Source organism: Polypterus senegalus, chromosome 2, assembly GCF_016835505.1.
Source record: "Polypterus senegalus isolate Bchr_013 chromosome 2, ASM1683550v1, whole genome shotgun sequence".
NCBI classification, from domain to species: Eukaryota; Metazoa; Chordata; class Cladistia; order Polypteriformes; family Polypteridae; genus Polypterus; species Polypterus senegalus.
Genome location: NC_053155.1, coordinates 79,333,657 through 79,353,518, shown reverse-complemented (window position 1 = coordinate 79,353,518; position 19,862 = coordinate 79,333,657). Strand labels below are relative to the sequence as shown.

General features: G+C 37.2%; 1 protein-coding gene across 1 annotated transcript in view; it reads left to right on the top strand.

The window, feature by feature from the left end:
• mre11a (MRE11 homolog A, double strand break repair nuclease) overlaps positions 1-19,862 on the top strand; it is a 136,740-nt gene that overhangs the window by 39,305 nt on the left and 77,573 nt on the right. Inside the window, exons 7-10 of the mRNA XM_039744061.1 lie at positions 3,049-3,163; positions 3,389-3,574; positions 4,441-4,612; positions 9,580-9,660. Of these exons, the coding sequence (XP_039599995.1) occupies positions 3,049-3,163; positions 3,389-3,574; positions 4,441-4,612; positions 9,580-9,660 (554 nt within the window). The remainder of the gene's footprint in view (positions 1-3,048; positions 3,164-3,388; positions 3,575-4,440; positions 4,613-9,579; positions 9,661-19,862) is intronic.

The following is a 19,862-nucleotide window of genomic DNA, read 5'->3' as shown; positions in this document are numbered from 1 at the left end:
CAGTGCAAAGTGCAGTAAATTTTGTGATTGTCATAAGTGGTGCTGTTATATTTTACCCTGAGGTTTCTGTCTAGAGCAATTATGGTTATATTGGCCTAGCGCAAGTTTTGCTTGGCATATGCCATTAGATTTGAATATTTTGAAATATCTCATTATAAGATTTTTATTTTTTGAGGAAACAAATTTAAATTTATTTATTCATTTTCCATGGTTTTAGCAACAGTCTTAGCAGTGACGCTCATACATACTTTTCCCCAAGCCTTACTTGCAAACTCATACTGTGGGATCCCAAGGTGTTCCCAGGCCATCTGGGAGATATAGTCCTTCAGGTGAGCCCTGGAGAAAGCTCATTATTTTTCTACCCACGATCTCATTCTTTTGGTCATTACCCAAATCCCATTAACATAGGTGAAGGTTGGGACATGGATTGACTGGTAAATCGAGATCTTTTCCTTCTGACTCTGCCCCTTGTTCACCAAAACAGATCGGTATAATGACCGCACAACTGCGCTTGTCATCCCAATCCGTCTGTTGATCGTATAGCCTCAGATTTGGAGATGTTGATCCTTATCTCTGCCGCTTCATACTCGGTTTCAAACCATCCAAGTGAGTGCTGTGGTTCACAGATCAATAAAACCAAGAGGACCATGTCATCTGCAAAAGGCAGTGACACAATTCTAAGACCATCGAACCAGACCCCCCTCCCCCCGGTCCACCATTCCATTGCCTGGACAGAATCCACATTTCTCCTTCTGGTTCTGAGGTTCCACAGTTGAGCAGAATCTCTTTTATAGTACCCTGGTGTTAGCATTTCCTGGGAAAATGAGAAATGATGGAGACCACCACCCTGGTCTGCAGGCTCAGTGGCACAGCTCCCTATGACCATGCAACACTGAAAAGGCACGTCAGCCATGATGGCATGACAATATCCAGAAACTTAAGCATTTCTGTGTGATCTCATCCACCCCACTGCAGAGTTGCTCATCTACCCCAGTGACCTCCCTCAAGGAAATGGGCATTGATCCCCCCCTCCTTCCCCATCAGCTTCTGGTTCTGCCTCCTCCACAGAGGGTGTGCTCATTGGATAAAGGAGCTCCTCAAAGTGTTCTTTCCACCTCCAGACAACATTCTAAGTCTGGGTCAGCACTTTTCCACCCTTGCTGAGAACAGCCTGGTGATACCAGATGGTTTGCCAGAACCTCTTTGAGCCCAAACGATAATTGCTTTCCATGGTCTCTCCGAACTCTTTCGACACCCAGGTTTTTTCTTCCATGACCTCCAAAGCCGTAGCCCTTTTGGCCTGTTGGAACCTCTCTTCTGCTCCAGGAGTCTCCTATTCTAACCATACATGGAAGGCCTCCTTTTTCATCCTGATGGAATCCCTCACCTCTGATGTCCACCATTGGGTCCTTGGGTTGACACGTTAAGAGGTATTTATGGACTTTAGTTTGCAACCGTTTTCACCCACTTCCACAATGAAGTCTTTGAACAAACCCCATTTTGGACTCTATGTCCCCAGCCATCCCCTGGGATACTTGTAAAGCTCTTTCGGAGGTTGGATTTGAAAGTGTTCTTGTCAGAGGCCTTCCTTAGATGTTCCCATTCCACCCTCAACGCCTTGCTTGGGTTTCCAGGTCTGTCCAGGTGATTCCCCGAGTGTCTGAGCCAACTCATAACCAGGTGGTTATCAATTGACAGCTCTCTCCACCTGAGGGTACAGAACATAAGCCTATTATGAAATCTATCATAGATCTCTGGTACCAAATACATTTATGAGCAACCATTTTGCTTGAAAATAGTGTTCGTTATGGACAAAACATAGCTACCTCAGAAGTCCAATAACAAAACACTGCTCAGGTCTAGATTATGGAGGCCGTTCTTCCCAGTCATGCCTCTCCAGATGTCTCAGTCATTACCCACGTGGGCATTGAAGTCTAATCAGAACTATGGAGTCCCCAGCAGTGAGTTATGTCAAGATCACTTCCAGTGACTCCAAGAAGACCTGGTACACTGAACTTACATTTGGTGAATAGGCACATATGGCAGTGAGAGTCCTCCCCTCGCCAACCTCAAATCCTTTTGTTTTCTGGGACAAACTCATGCACTAGACAGGGACTTGATAAGATGTCCACTCCCACCAGGCAACGTCAAAGTAAAGGGGAGTTGTTTATGTTTTGCCTTCTGACTCTGCCCCTTGTTCACCAATACAGATTGATATAGTGTGTTTAAGTGTAAGTGATGAATTTAAAAATATATGCTGTTCTGTTATTACTTTCAACTTTTGCTTGCATTCAAAGTTTTAAATAATGTTTTCCTGGGTCAGTATTAAATAATAAATGTAACAATGTAAAACAGCTTTATCCTTTACTGGAAATGTGTGAAGTATGATAAAGTTAGGTCAGATTCCTCAAAGGGGCAAAGACATGTGATTGAGTCTAGGAATGGCCTAAATTGAGCATTCAAAATGTGTTTTTTCCTCAATGCATTGGTGTTATTTTACATCCAAAGTACTTGAAATTAGCAAATCTGAGTTGGCACCATATAGTAGCATGTGAGTACATGTATGAATGTGCCCTTCAGTGTGCTGGACTCCTACTCACTCTTGGTTCCTGATTTTGTAAGTAGTCAGTGCTGAAATAGTAGGTTCTGGCCTCTGCCTCTCTGAACTGGATGCAACAGGTTTGAAAGAAGGTGAATGGAACTACAGTATGTGTGAATGAACTGTGTATTTATTATACCTTTAAAAAATATTTACATTTTATTATTTTCTATTTTAACAATTACAATTATTATTATAACAATAATTCTGTGTATAGCTTTAGTACTAGCAGGATATAGTGTAGTAGTAAATAAAACTTAAGAAGAATTTTTATTATTATAAAATAATCTAATTTCTGTATTTCTTGTCTATGTCCATGACTATAACTTTCCCCTCATGTATGCTTAGAAGAATTATCACATTACAAATATTTTGTGCAGTGTGCAATAGCTTTATATGTGCACCATTATTTCTGGGTCTAAGAGTTATATTCCACTTGCTCTCTTTAGGCTCAATTCCAGACGAACGCTTGTACCGAATGTTTGTAAACAAGCAAGTGACCATGCTCCGACCCAAAGAGGATGAGGACAAGTGGTTTAATCTTTTTGTTATTCACCAGAACAGGTAATAGTCACTAGGAAACCCCATTAATTTTAAAAAGAGCAAAGTTTAATGGGTAGGAGAGTATTATTAGAAGAATGGAAACAACTGAGAATAATATGATCAGGTTTATAAAATTTCCCTGAATGTAACATGAATTTTTTGGAGTCATTTGAAATTGGGCTGCCGTTTGCCTAATGATCAGTGGTCATTTGTTAGTTAGTTGACATATGTTTCTGTTCTCTACAGGAGTAAACACGGAGCAACCAACTATATCCCAGAACAATTTCTTGATGACTTCTTGGACTTAGTGTTTTGGGGTCATGAACATGAATGCAAGATTGCTCCGGAGCGCAACGAACAACAGCTATTTTATGTTACTCAACCAGGCAGCTCAATAGTGACTTCTTTGTCGCCTGGAGAAGCTGTACGCAAGTGTGTAGACAGTTATGCTCTCATTTTGGGAATAATTTCTTTTTTTTACCAGAAAGACCTTACTAAGATCATCTTGGCCTTAATTTTTGGTAGACCTGGTAGATTGCCCCTATGGTGTCCATATTTTAAATTTTTTTTCCTTGGGTTAGTGTGGTCTTAATTGTGGGTAGGGATATTGACTTTTCCCATGGTGTCCAGATTTTACATAGTCTAGGCCAGGGATTTCCAACTAGGGGTAAATTTCTCCTATTCAGTGGGTAAATTTGCTTAAAAATGGGATACAAATGTACAGATACATACAGATGCGTGAAGATCTCAATTAGTTCCTAAATTCGACATGAGACTTGCTCTTTTAGCAACTGCACTAATATTATGCAGAATTGTAGGAGAAAAGCAAGAATTAGTGTTTCACTGATTGATGTGTTCTCATCGACTCAGTATGTTTTGCCCTGGTATCTGCTCATTGCTGCTTATTATTAAATAAGTGAAATAGCATTATTATGTGTTATTTTGTTATTCTTATTTGAACTTAAAAGACAAAAATGTTAAAAACAGTATCTTAACATTTTTCCTTTTGTCAGATCACTTTACAGTATTATGGTAGTATATGGATATATAAATGCAAATTACTGAATTAAACAGAATGGAGTTTATTTTTAAAAAGTTGCCACAGGGTATGTAAATGGGGCGAAAAAAGTTGTGAATCCCTGGTCTTTTAGAACTTCTGGAAATCAAAAGTTGCTTGAATGGTCCCTGTTTGTTTGTTTGTTTGTTTTTTGTTATTTTTGACATCAGCTCCTAATCTGATACTTAGTGGCAGCCAAGGGAAATACCTGTCTCACAAGTTCTCCCTGATGCTCTTACAGGCATGTGGGATTGCTGAGAATAAAAGGCAAGAAGATGAACTTGCAGAAAATTGAGCTTCGGACTGTGCGGAAGTTCTTCATTGAGGATGTTGTTCTAGCTGACTATGAGGACCTCTTTCATCCAGATAATCCTAAAGTTCTACAGAAGATTGAGGCCTTCTGTTTTGAAAAGGTATTTTTACATACCACTGTTGTTGGCCTGTCCCTGCTTTTGCAGCTCAGCTTTCCAGGTATTAGATTATACTGCACATGATTTGTGTTGTTCTTTGTGTGTTCAGTGCACTCTCGGATGTCAGGAAAAAAACAAAACAATCCTTCCATCTGTTTTCTCAACCCTCTTACCTAGGCCAGGGTTGCGAGGCATCTGTGTCCTATCTAAGCAATCATAAGGCACAAGGCAGGAACATCACCTGGACAGGGCAGGGCACCAGTTCATTGTTCAAAACATTATTAAGCATATTAGTGTGTTCAAGAGCGTTGCACTGGGTGGCGTTCTTATCCATGTATGTCTTCTTAAGCAAAAAACCTGGGGAGTGACCAATTAGCACTTGATTGCTACCTTGTCTCAAAATTACAGTGTGTGTGTTGTGAGCCAGCTATAGTAAATCTAACTGTGTCTTTTTGCAGGTGAAGAGGCATGAAACTTTGTTCTTGGCTGGCAGAGTATTGAATCAGTGTTCCCCCAGATTGCAAGCTTAGCTGTGCAAATGTTTAATATTCTCAAATGTTGTCTTGCATTCATTTCTAGTTAGAATTATGTATTGTCTGAGATTAGTGAATTACTACCCACAAACGGTCATTGTTTATTTTATTAATTTGTTGGTCCATGCACTTTGTTGTTACTACTAATTCCTCCCCTATATATACTCAGCAAAAAAAGAAACGTCCCTTTTTCAGGACTGTGTATTTCAACAATAATGTTTTAAAAATCCAAATAACTTTACAGATCTTCATTGTAAAGGGTTTAAACAATGTTTTCCATGCATGTTCAATTAACCATAATCAATTAATTAACATGCACCTGTGGAATGGTCGTTAAGACCTTAACAGCTTACAGAAAGTAGGCATTTAAGGTCACAGTTCTAAAAACGCAGGACACTAAAGAGACTTGTCTACCGACTGTGAAAAACACCCAAAGAAAGATGCCCAGGGTCCCTGCTCATCTGCGTGAACGTGCATTAGGCATGCTGCAGGGAGGCATGAGGACTGCTGATGTGGCTAGGGCAATAAATTGCCATGTCCGCACTGTGAGACGCCTAAGACAGCGCTACAGGGAGACAGGAAGGACAGCTGATCATCCTCGCAGTGGAAGAGCCCGGATCTCAATCCCATTGAGCACGTCTGGGACCTGTTGGATCGCAGGGTGAGGGCTAGGGCCATTCCCCCCAGAAATGTCAAGGAACTTGCAGGTGCCTTGGTGGAAGAGTGGGGTAACATCTCACAGCAAGAACTAACAAATCTGGTCCAGTCCATGAGGAGGAGATGCACTGCAGTACTTCAAGCAGCTGGTGGCCACACCAGATACTGACTGGTACTTTTGATTTTGAGCCTCCCTTCATTCAGGGACACATTGTGAAACATTTTTAGTTTATGTCTTATGGTGTTGACTTTTAGTGTTCATACAAATATTTACACATTAAGTTTACTGAAAGTAAAAACAGTTGAAAGTCAGAGGACGTTTCTTTTTTTGCTGAGTATATTTTAAGATGCTATAAGTCAGACTTATTTCAGCAGAGTACATTTTGTGTGGTCTGGCAACAGTATACTGTATGTAATTGAAAGGTCTGGCCCATTAGAATTGTGCATCTGGACCAAGAAAGTACAGAATATCACTTGGATGAATCTTTGTGTTGCTCTTTGTTTTTAGAAATCAAGATAAAAGTCCAGTACTCTTATTATTAAAATTAAACAAGACATGATGGAGTCCTTTGGAAACTGAGCATATTTTGTGTTGATAGTTACAGTGATAAAATTAGTTGGCTTCTAAATGTAAACCTTCATTACACAATCAATAAGTGGATTCTGATTACATGTATTTCTATTTGGAACTCCAAAAATGACCATTTAGTTTATGGTGCTCCTGCGTTGGCCACATGTGTCTTTAGCTTTGTTTCCATCAATTTGGCAGATAATTTTTAAGTGAACATTTCAAAATTCAGTTAAAATGCATGCATCTTTTCCTTTCAACTATTTTTTTTTTGTTAAACTGTCCTAAAGTGAGTAATAAATTATTGAATTCATGAAAAACACATCCTTTCAAATAAATGTTACCTGATACAATAAAAGACATATATTGTAAAAAAAGGATTTATAGATGATGGAGAATTGAAAGTGGTACATCTCATTTGTTAAATTAATGGAGAGGGCCAGTTTTTGTCACCATTACAAATTCACATCTTGTGTATATCTACAGTGCATGCGGAAAGTATTCACAGCACATCACTTTTTCCACATTTTGTTATGTTACAGCCTTATTCCAAAATGGATAAAATTCATTTTTTTCCTCAGAATTCTACACGCAACACCCCATAATGACAACATGAAAAAAGTTTACTTGAGATTTTTTGCAAATTTATTAAAAATAAAAAAATTGAGAAAGCACATGTACATAAGTATTCACAGCCTTTTCTCAATACTTTGTCAATGCACCTTTGGCAGCAATTCCCGCTTCAAGTCTTTTTGAATATGATGCCACAAGCTTGGCACACCTATCCTTGGCCAGTTTCGCCCATTCCTCTTTTGCAGCACCTCTCAAGCTCCATCAGGTTGGATGGGAAGCATCGGTGCACAGCCAATTTAAGATCTCTCCAGAGATGTTCAATCGGATTCAAGTCTGGGCTCTGGTTGGACCACTCAAGGACATTCACAGAGTTGTCCTGAAGCCACTCCTTTGATATCTTGGCTGTGTGCTTAGGGTCATTGTCCTGCTGAAAGATGAACCGTCGCCCCAGTCTGAGGTCAAAAGCACTGTGGAGCAGATTTTCATCCAGAATGTCTCTGTACATTGCTGCAGTCATCTTTCCCTTTATTCTGACTAGTCTCCTAGTTCCTGCCGCTGAAAAACATCCCCACAGCATGTTGCTGCCACCACCATGCTTCACTGTAGGGATGGTACTGGCCTGGTGACGGTGTAGGGACGGTGCCTGGTTTCCTCCAAACGTGACGCCTGGCATTCACACGAAAGAGTTCAATCTTTGTCTCATCAGACCAGAGAATTTAGTTTCTCATGGTCTGCGAGTCCTTCAGGTGCCTTTTGGCAAACTCCAGGCGGGCTGCCATGTGCCTTTTACTAAGGCGTGGCTTCCGTCTGGCCACTCTACCATACAGGCCTGATTGGTGGATTGCTGCAGAGATGGTTGTCCTTCTGGAAGGTTCTCCTTTCTCCACAGAGGACCTCTGGAGCTCTGACAGAGTGACCATCGGGTTCTTGGTCACCTCCCTGACTAAGGCCCTTCTCCCCCGATCGCTCAGTTGAGATGGCCGGCCAGCTCTAGGAAGAGTCCTGGTGGTTTTGAACTTCTTCCACTTATAGATGATGGAGGCCACTGTGCTCATTGGGACCTTCAAAGCAGCAGGAATTTTTCTGTAACCTTCCCCAGATTTGTGCCTCGAGACAATCCTGTCTCGGAGGTCTACAGACAATTCCTCTGACTTCATGCATGGTAAAGGCTATGAATACTTATGTACATGTGCTTTCTCAATTTTTTTATTTTTAATAAATTTACAAAAACCTCAAGTTAACTTTTTTCACATTTTCATTATGGGGTGTTGTGTGTAGAATTCTAAGGAAAAAAATGAATTTAATCCATTTTGGAATAAGGCTGTGACATAAAATGTGGAAAAAGTGATGTGCTGTGAATACTTTCCGGATGCACTGTATATTCATTATTTGAGTATTTGTGCTTGTCTTAGCGAAAAATCAGATCTTACTGTATAATGTATTGTTTAAACAAGCTTATAATAAAGTTCATAAATTGTTGGAAACATGTTGTCACAGCATTTTCAGCTATTTATAATTCACCAAAATACCTCCACTTTGGGCTTACATTAAACATGAAAATGAATACTTGTTTTGCAAATTATAACATATCTGAAATATGTGATGCGTGTGATTTGAAAATCTTGTTTTCCTCAATTTTTTTCCTCTTTTATTCATTTAGAAGTAAATGGTTGTATGTGTTATGTTAATATTATTTGTTTGAATGACTAGCATGTCATTTTAATATTCTGTTTTTTTAAAATAAAATACAAAACATACACTTACACAAAACAAGAATCTAAAATTAACTTCAATATACTGTAACAAACTGAAAGTGGAGAACTGGGAGAGTGAATAAAAGCAGTATTTATTGAGAGAAAAAATAGAATGCAATGCTATCATTATCATATTAGAATTCAACACTTGCAAACTTCCATCATTAATATTTATTTACATTTATTGTTTTAGACATTTAATTTTGGTGAATAAGTTATAAGTGAATCACATATTCAGTGCTATAAATCAGATCACATAATTCTTCCCTTACTTATGTAATATCAACAAAGGTGTCTTTTGGTTGTCAACAGGAAAGACAGTCTATTAAAACAGCAGGAGATAATAAGTATTTTAAGGTTTGCTTTTTAATTTTTTTGCTTTTTTTTGTTGAGAAAACAGGCCAAGGTTTCTTGGGTAAAAGATAGGGAGACACTAATGACAAAACCAAAGTGAACACTGAAAAACAAGATGTCTTTACTGTAATTTGTTTATCTTTCTGTAACTAAATTTGTTTTTAGTATTCAATCCAAAAGCTTGGGTGCCATGTACTGTGTGTCTCGTGTCATTTCATCATTCTGTCATTTTACTAGCAACCAGGTGCTGTTGCTATCAACAAGATGGGTCGTGGTTATCTGAAAGTGTATAAAGTGGTGCTGGCAATTAAAACAATAACCAAAATGGCTTTTTGTTGATGTAAACAAAATAACATTAAGTATTTCAAAATAAAATAATTGTAACTAGTAGAATATTTAATCAAGAAATAATTTTTCTATGTACCTGGGAATATTTGAGAGAGAAAAGAAATAAACTCAGCCTTTCTGATAATTCATTAAATGCTGCTTTAGATACAACCATAATTGCTAAACATTGTGTTGTTCCTATAGGTGGAGGCAATGCTGGATTTAGCTGAACAGGAACAACTGGCGAACCCTCAACAGCCAGACAAACCACTTATTAGGCTTCGGGTATGAAGAGGTCCAGTCTATGCAATTGTAAACCAAAACATTGTTGATTTTATTTTCTTTTGTGTATATGCCAGTCTTGGTGTGTCTTGTTGGTACAGTCTGAAGTTTATGTCTGATTTCTTGTGTGTGTTTAATTAGACTGTTAAAAAAATAACAAAAAACATATGTCTTGGCCATTATTAGTTATCCAGGAATTATTGTGTGGTGCATGATTTAGTAATTGGTTTCTGATCAGAACTGAACATGCTGCTTGTCCAACATTTTGTCTTAATCCACATCCTGAACTGACCCATAATTATAACAACAAATATCATTTAGCACAATACTAGTCTGTTTTTTCACAGGGTCTTATGTACCCAATTATTATTATTATTATTATTATTATTATTATTAAGGATAAGGTTGAGCAACACATGGCAAGAACAGGAGTAATTCTGGACAGTCATCATGGGTTCAGAAGAGGGAGGTCGTGTTTTACTAACGTGCTGGAATTCTATGAGGAGGCAGCAAAAGGACACGTTCAAAGTGGAGCATATGATATTATTTATCTGGACTTTCAGAAAGCATTTGATAAGGTGCCACATGAGAGATTGGGCCACGGGGACACAGTTGGAAACTTGTTAAGGGTAAATTTCGCACAAACATTAGGAGGTTTTTCTTTACACAAAGAACCATAGACACTTGGAATAAGCTACCAAGTAGTGTGGTAGACAGTAAGATGTTAGGGACTTTCAAAACTCGACTCAATGCTTTTTTGGAAGAAATAAGTGGATAGGACTGGCAAGCTTTGTTGGGCTGAATGGCCTGTTCTCGTCTAGAGTGTTCTAATGTTCAATGGTATCTTTCCTCTTAGATATTTATTTTGTTTATTTGCTATTCTGCCTTTATCATGTGATTTAGTGCATCTGCATTTTAGTATTTAAATTGAGGAGGAGAGCATGTGTGTAATGAGAAGTTTACCTTGTCAAAAACAGAATAGATCCATTACATTGTAGGTCAGTAGGTGGGAAATGGGGATCAGATGCTTTTCTGGTTTTTACAGCAAGATGTAATTTCCTAAATTACAGCTTTTAAACCTATTTATTTACTCATCACTTTTTAAATTGTTTATTTGTACTAATAGATCAGGTAGATTACTAAATGGCAATAATTATAGTAATTTACAATTTGTACAGTACTTCCAAATCTTCAAATGAGCGATTAACACTTTTTTAACATTAATTAAAATTAATTACAGTTGTCAATGTCAATAGAGGGCTAGCAAATTAATGTCTTAATAGTTTGTGTTTTGTTGTTAGGATTTTAGGTTTTTGGCAAGTGAGGGTGCATTTTTTGTTATCACCAACTGTTCATCAAACAAATTAGGAATCAAAAGATACTGTTGGCAAAATTAGGTTTTTCTGTTCAGGTAACAAAATTGTTTGCATTATCAAGCAAAATAGTACAGTATATTTAAAAAAGAAAGGACTACAAACACTATATAAATATACAAAAAAATTAATACTAAACACAAAACTGCACATCTCTGATGTTCCCTGTTTTGAGGCTTTATTAATCTCATCCATCTCATTCAAGAACAAGGATGAAAAGACTTCTATAACATCCTTGAGTTTCATTGGATTGTAATTGAATTGACTCATAGTCTTATACATTTTTTTTAAATGTATAAGAGTGATTTGGAAATTGTAGATGTGCTGCTTAAGTTAAATAGGCTGAAATCAAACAAATCACCTGGGCTAGCTGATATTTATCTTTGAGTGAGTTAGTGAGTACATTTGTATCCCATTCATTTTAAGATATCTGAAATTGATTTTAGATATATACAGTAATCCCTCCTCGATTGCGGGGGTTGCGTTCCAGAACTCCCTGCGATAGGTGAAAATCCGCGAAGTAGAAACCATATGTTTGTATGGTTATTTTTATATATTTTAAGCCCTTATAAACTCTCCCACACTGTTAACATTATTAGAGCCCTCTAGACATGAAATAACACCCTTTAGTCAAAAGTTTAAACTGTGCTCCATGACAAGACAGAGATGACAGTTCTTTCTCACAATTAAAAGAATGCAAACATATCTTCTCTTCAAAGGAGCGCCATCAGGAGCAGAGAATGTCAGAGAGAGAGCATGATAGAAAAGCAAACAATCAAAAAATCAATACGTGCTGTTGGGCTTTTAAGTATGCGCACCGCGATAAAGCAGCCGCAACAGAAGGGAGCAATGTGAAGGTAGTCTTTCAGCATTTTTAGAGTAACGTCCATATCTTCTAGGCAAACAGCCTCTGTGCAAACAGCCCCTCTGCTCACACCCCCTCCGTCAGGAGCAGAGAACGTCAGAGAGAGTGAGAGAGACCGAGAAAAGCAAACAATCAAGCACCGCTCGGGAAGCACATTGCATATCATTGAGGAGTTTTATTTAATACGCAATACATGCTCTGATTGGGTAGCTTCTAAGCCATCCGCCAATAGCGTCCCTTGTATGAAATCAACTGGACAAACAAACCGAGGAAGCATGTACCATAAATTAAAAGACCCATTGTCCGCAGAAATCCGCGAACCAGCGAAAAATCCGTGATATATATTTAGATATGCTTGCATTTAAAATCCGTGATAGAGTGAAGCTGCGAAAGTCGAAGCGCGATATAGTGAGGGATCACTGTATTTTAATTTCACTATTCAAATAGGATCTTTTGTTTGTTTTGTGATATGTAAAATTAAGTTTCAGATATGTTAAAATAACATAAGGGTAATTTGGAGATATTTTGAATTACATATTAAATATCTAAAATTAGATATCTGGAAACAAATTTGTATGTAAGATGAATTAAGATTTAGAGATATCTGAAAATGAATTTCAGGTGTTAAAATACAATTCACCTTTCCAGATATTTGAAACGTGTTTCATGATATCTGAGAATATGCTCCTCTATGTTTTAAGGTGTCAAATACATATTTAAATATTGCAAACTCACTCTATGTAAAATTTCTTATTCTTTCAGAACTTCCTGTTTATTTTTGGATATCTTGAAATGTGCAGGAAATTATTGTTAGATATTTTGACATTTCTTATTTTAAAATTTGCTAGAAACTACAGTATTTTGAGATACCTGGAAATACACTTTAAATTATATTGAATTGTATTGTTGATATACTGTATTGTCCTAGATATCTTAAAATAGCTTTCTGTGAAATTCTAGATATCTCACATTTAATTTCAAGATATCTTAAAATGAAAGAAAGTTTCTTTGAAATCATAGGAAATTTTACAGGAAGTCATATTGATATGAATTTAACTGGAATTCAGACTATCTGGAAATGCCAAGACTTTGTTTAAGATATCTCAAAGTACCTAGGAGGCTATTTCAAGAGATCTTTAATTGCATTTGTGATATCTTGAAAAAAATCTGCATTTTTCAACATATGTTTAAATATATACTGTCATTTTATTTTTGTCTTAAAAGTGTATGCTTTTATCTTTTAAAAAAACAATTAATTTTATAATATTGATGCACAGGATGTAGCTCAAAGTGTTTACAAGAAGTGAAAGAAATTGTTATAAGAAAAGAAAAACAAATTCAATTTAGTTAATCATAATAATGAATAAATAACATACAAAAATAAATCAATATACACTTACATAAAATAGAGTAGTAAAGTACTTATTTATGGTATCTTTTTAACTCTCTAAAGTAGAGTCCAGTGATAAATAAGGTCATATGACTGGGAGGACATGGAAAAAAGAAAAAAGGAGCCAAGAAGCTGAGAATAACCCAAATCTGCATACATTCCAAGGTCAAAAGACCTTATAGTCCCCTCTGCGCATTCTAACTAACATAAATGCACTTAAGCCATTTTTTTTTTGTTTTTTACGGCTTTGTCTTAGAGGATGCAGTTGGTCTTGTGGATAGTTGTGATGTCTGCTTTCATTTGAGCATCACAGACAACTGCACCGTGCTTTGATGAGGTGATCATGGCACAAAAAAAAAAGTGTAAACACTTCCATATACACACATACTAGCTGTTCCACCTGTCTTCTCCAGGAATAATGATAAAGTGTATGTTACCTGTGTAACATAAATAAAAAACAAATCGGACACATGTCCCTCTTAATGCGGCAAAAGGACTTAATATTTTTTTTGTATTATTTACCATCAAGTGCCTCTGAGCTTATTATTCCCTCACCAAATTTTACTGCAAAATTACATATAAGATTAAAGAAACAGAAGTCATTTTGCAGCAAGTATCAATTCTTAGAACAATGATAATTATTCAGAAGTTCTATAATGATATTGAAATGGTATAGAGTATGTAGAGGGCACCACAGGTTGTACCATAGAAGTCAATCTCAAAGAGACAAATGAGGGACAAGTGGCACACCTCCTCCTCCTCCTTTCTAGCACACACATCCCTTCTCACACCCATCAGAAAAGATCATTTGTAACCGATCATAACTTATTATACCCATGAAGGTTTTTAAATTCCAACCTAAGAGCATACTCCTTCTTTCTCACCTGTACATCATTGTTACTCAAGAACTAATTATTTCCTCATTGACAATAATTTTTTGCCCACTATCAAATCTTGTAAGTACGACACTATGCCCCTCTGATCATGAAGCTTAAATTTCTGCATCCTGCACACTCATCTCGTAGCTGGTGCCTTAACCCCCTATCATTAGCTGATGAGAACTATACTGAATTCATATCCAAGCAAATTGATTATTTTCTTTAGACAAATGCATCCTCAGAGGTCTCAGCAGGTTTACTCTAAAAAAACACTGAAGGCATTTTAAGAAGACAGATTATTTTATATCTTTCTCACAAAAATAAATTGGAAGCCAAGAAGGCATTTGAGTTAATCAGTAAAATTACCAGAATAGATCTAGAATGCGCCAGGTCTCCAAATTAGGCACTTTTTAGGAAAAGACAGGTTTTGAAATCAGAATTTAGCCTCTTGACTACTAAAGAAATAGAACAGCTCATCTTTAAGTTGCGCCATCATTATTATGAACATTGAGAGAAGGCCAATTAGTTCTTATCCCAACAAATCCACAAGCAGGAAGAATGCAATGCAATAACCGCAATTACCAACATAGATGGAAATAAAATTTTGGACCATAAAAATGTAAGTTACACATTTATAGAATATTATAATTCCTTATATTTTACTCAGTTAAAAGGAGATAAGATACAATCTAATGGATTTTTTAATTAATTAATTAATTAAATTTAATTTAATTTAATAGATGCTATAAACTCACTTCAAAGTGGGAAAGCAGCCAGCACTGAAGGCTACCCAGTAGAATTTTATTAAAAAAAACTTCTAATTACAGTAGTTTGTTCCACTATTATTAACAACATTTATAGAAGCTAAAGACAACAAAATTATACCTCAAACATTTTGCCAAGCATTAATTACCATCTTTCCTTAGAAAAATAAGGACTTACTACAATGTGCATCATAATGACCAATCTCACTTCTGAATACTAACACCCTTGTCACCTTTGCTCTTTGTAATCGTCATTGAACCATTGACTGTATATATTTTGAAATGCATCAGATAAATGGGATTTTCAGAGAAGGACTTGAACAGAAAATACTGAGCCCTGCGGGACACCATATTGAACTTCTGTGTATAATGATGGAGTACTGTCAGCACATTTCTGTACATATTGGAATCGATTTGATAAATAAGAACTAAACCAATCGAGCACGGTGCCTGTAAGCCCAACATCATTTTCTAGCCTGTGCAGTAAAATAGAATGGTCAGTGGTTTCAAATGCTGCACTTAAGTCTAACAGCATAAAGTTTCCTTCATCAGAGGATATCAGAATGTCGTTTACAACCCACGTTACTGCCATTTCTGTACTATGACCAGTGCGCAAACCAGACTGGAATTTCTCGAATAAATTGTAATGCGTAAGATGTGACTGAAGCTGATTGGCAACTACTTTTTCTAGTATTTTAGAGAGAAAGGGTAAATTTGAAATAGGCCTATAATTATTAAGTATGTGTGGGTCTAGGTCTGACTTTTTAAGTAATGGTTTAATGACTGACACTTTTAGTGCTTCAGGTACTGTACCATGCAATAATGAACTATTGATAATGTTTAGAATAGGCGCTGCAAGAACATCCATGGCACTTTTTACTAGTTTTGTTGGCACTGGATCTAGGGAACAAGTAGTGAGCTTCATTTTAGAAATTAAAGTTAAGACTTCCTGCTCAGTTACAGGATTAAAATGACTAAAGTGCTGAATGCAATGTGCGGCAGGGTCTGCTAAGCTAGTATTTGATTTGTACTGTGATGCTGAGATCTGGGATCTTATATTTTTAATTTTCCCATTGAAGAAGTTCATAAAGTCTGTACTGCTAATGTCTGTTGGTATTTTGCACTGTAGATCTGAATTCCCATTTGTTAATTTAGCCATTGTTCTAAACAGTACCCGAGGATTTTTATTATTGCTATCTATTAATGTAGAATAGTATTCTGAGAGAACTTTAAAGAGGAATTTTTTATATTTATTAACACTCTTTGTCCATGCAGTTTTGTTGTTCTCCATCTGCGCTCCAGTTTTCGACACTCTAATTTAAGAGCGCGAGTGTTTTCATTAAACCAGGGAGAGTTTCTATGTGCTTTGATCACTTTTGTTTTAAGGGGAGCCACTGTGTCCAGAGCATCTCTCAAGGTCACATTATAATGTGATGTTAGCTGATCTAAATTGTTTTCCACACTTACATTTGATGTTAACTGATCTAAATGGTTTTCCATAATTACACTCGACTTACTCAGAGTATCTACAAAAATTTGAAGCAGAATTACAATCTAGATGTCGCACTGTCTTTGTTTTAATCTGTTCTGCAAGGGCAGAACTAAATCACATTTAAGTAAGTAGTGATCGGAAATAACTTAATTTAATGGAGTAATATTTACATTTTGAATTTCAACTTTATAAGTTATAATTAAATCTAACGTGTGGTTATGATTATGGGTTGGACCTTTGACAATCTGACAAAATCCTACTGAATTTAACAAATAGGTAAAACATTTGCTAAAAGTGTCAGTTTCCACATCAACGTGTACATTAAAATCCCCCATCAGTACTATGTGATCATAATTTACAGGAATCGCTCTTCAATCGTGGGGGTTGCTTTCCAGAACCCCCCGCGATAGGTGAAAATCCGCGAAGTAGAAACCATATGTTTGTATGGTTATTTTTATATATTTTAAGCCCTTAGAAACTTTCCCACACTGTTTATAAATATTCTCTGCACAGTTATACAGTAAACCTTTTTTTATCACGGTTAATCCGCTCCAGACAGATAAATGAATTTCCATGAAGTAGGATTCTTTATTTATAAATCTAATATTTTCGCAGTTAGAGCATTGAAAACCTGTTTACGACCTTCTACCGGTAAATATGTTTTTTAACATTATCAGAGCCCTCTAGACATGAAATAACACTCTTTAGTCAAAAGTTTAAACTGTGCTCCATGATAAGACAGAGATGACAGTTCTTTCTCACAATTAAAAGAATGCAAACATCTTTCTCTTCAAAGGAGTGCGCGTGTCAGGAGCAGAGAATGTCAGAGAGAGAGAGAAAAGTAAAGAATCAAAAATCAATTGGTCTGTTGGGCTTTTATGTATGTGAAGCACAGCGATAAAGCAGCCGCAATAAAGGGATCAATCTGATGGTAGTCTTTTCAGCATTTTTTAGATGAGTGTCCGTATCTTCTAAGCAAACAGCCCTTCTGCTCACACCCCCTCCATCAGGAGCAGCGAATGTCAGAGAGAGTGAGAGAGACAGAGAAAAGCGAACAATCAAAAATCAATACGGGCTGTTAGAGCTTTTAAGTGTGCGAAGCACCGCGCGGGAAGCATATAGTATATCATTGAGGAGTTTTATTTAATATGTAATACGTGCTCTGATTGGGTAGCTTCTCAGCCATCGGCAAATAGCGTCCCTTGTATGAAATCAACTGGGCTAACACACTGAGGAAGCATGTACCATAAATTAAAAGAACCATTGTCCGCAGAAATCCGCGAACCAGCGAAAAATCCATGATATATATTTAGATATGCTTACATTTAAAATCCACGATGGAATGAAGCTGCAAAAGTTGAAGCGTGGATCCCTCGCTATATCACGCTTCGACTTTCGCGGCTTCACTCTATCGCAATTTTTTTCTCATACACGCTTACGTCACTACACATGCGCTTTCTGAGAACTTTTATCTAAGCCCTACGATGGCTCCTAAACGTGCTGCTTTTTCTAAGCCTTCTGACAATATAACTAAGCGCCGGAGGAAGATGCTTACTATCCAGGAGAAGGTGAAGCTCTTGGATATGATTAAAGGTGGCAATACCCTACAAAAGCCTCTTCACGCATATGAAAAGACAGTGCCAGCAACTGCCTATCAAGATGTTCTTCAGCCGCGCACCCAGACACCCACTGCCTAGTACTTCTTCACTGAAGACAGCAACGCACCTGCTGAAGATACTGCACCACCTCTGAAGACTCTCCTACTGAGGTCGTGCCTTCATAGGTTACTGGTTGTGTGCAATTAAATGTACAGTACAATAATCTACTATAAAAAAGTGTTCGGGATTGTCCTTCCGTCCCGTGAGTGCAAAGCGTAGCGGTATTCCGCTTATTACAGACTTACTACTTGCGGCTTGAGGTGCGAAGTGACGCGATCTGAGCAGAGTTCTGGTGCTGTCATCGTTCCCTTGCTTTTTGTGCGATGCTGGAAAAATAGACAAAATTATGTCTCTGGAAATAATTAATGTTGATGGAGTACAAATGCCTCACCGCGTAGTAAATATCAGGGGAGATGGTGCTTGCTTATTCTCATCTATAGCTTATTTAGTGCCTGAAACTCCGTCTTTAGCGGTACAGATTCGGGCTGACATTGTACGACTTTGGACAGGCACTTGAGGGGATAAAAAAAACTTAGGTTTTCGGGAGATGTTATGAATGGTCACTTTGATGTTCTCATTCCCTACACTTACATGCCTGATGTACACATGGAGCGCACAAAAATTGAGGATAAAAGTCGGTCGCCTTTAAAGGCGAGTGCGCCTAGTAATATATTTGTAACATCTAATATGTCTTATTTTCTCTTATTTTGTCTAATATATTGGGTAATACGAGTGTAATGGTGACTAAAGGGTGTTATTTCATGTCTAGAGGGCTCTAATAATGTTAAAAAACGTATTTAGAAGGTCGTAAACAGGTTTTCTATATTCTAACTGCGAAAATATTCGATTTATAAATAAAGAATCCTACTTCGCGAAAATTCATTTATCACGGTAGAGTCTGGAACAGATTAACCGTGATAAACGAGGGTTCACTGTATAGCCAAATCAGATAGAAGGTTGCTAAATTCAGTCATGAGCAATGAATATGGCCCTGGTGATCTGTAGACTAGCACTATAATTGTGTTAAAATCAGTTTTAACTTTTAAAATGAATGCCTCAAAGGATGTAAAGTTGCCTAGATTTTTAGATGTGATTTGCATTTTGTTACAATAAATTATTCCAAGGCTGCCTCCTCGACCAGAATCTCTAGACTTATGAAGGGACGAGTATCCATCTGGTGATGCCTCAGCTAGAGGAACAGTGTCACATTTACTAAGCCAGGTTTCAGGGAGAAGCCACAGATCAGATTTTGTACTTAATATAATATCATTTACCAAAACAGCTTTATTGCCAAGAGAGCGAATGTTCAATAAGCAGCATTCAAAACTGCATGATTCTTTCTGAACTGGTGATAAATTTTTGTTTTAATTTGAAGTAAATTTCTATTACAGATACCCCTGGTGGAGGGTCTGGTTTTATCCCTTGGTCTAATTATACACCTTATTTTTTGGTTATCAATTAATTTAAGGTTTGTATCAAGACTAAATTTGCTGGATGCCCCACAACAGGGATTTTGGGTAACAGCTTCAGTATAGTAACAGGTGGGATAAACAACAGCCTGTGATTTAAGATCACATGACTGCGGCCTGCATGGTGCTCTGATCAGTCAACCAGGCAGTTTTGCTGCCATATTTTGGAATAATACATAAGATCCCCTCCAGTTAAAATGAAGACCATCTCTTTTGAAAAATCCAGGCCTTTCCCAAAAATCATCCCAATTGTTCACAAACGCTATGCTTTTATTTGCACACCAGGTTTCTAGCCAGCAGTGAAGGGAATGCAATC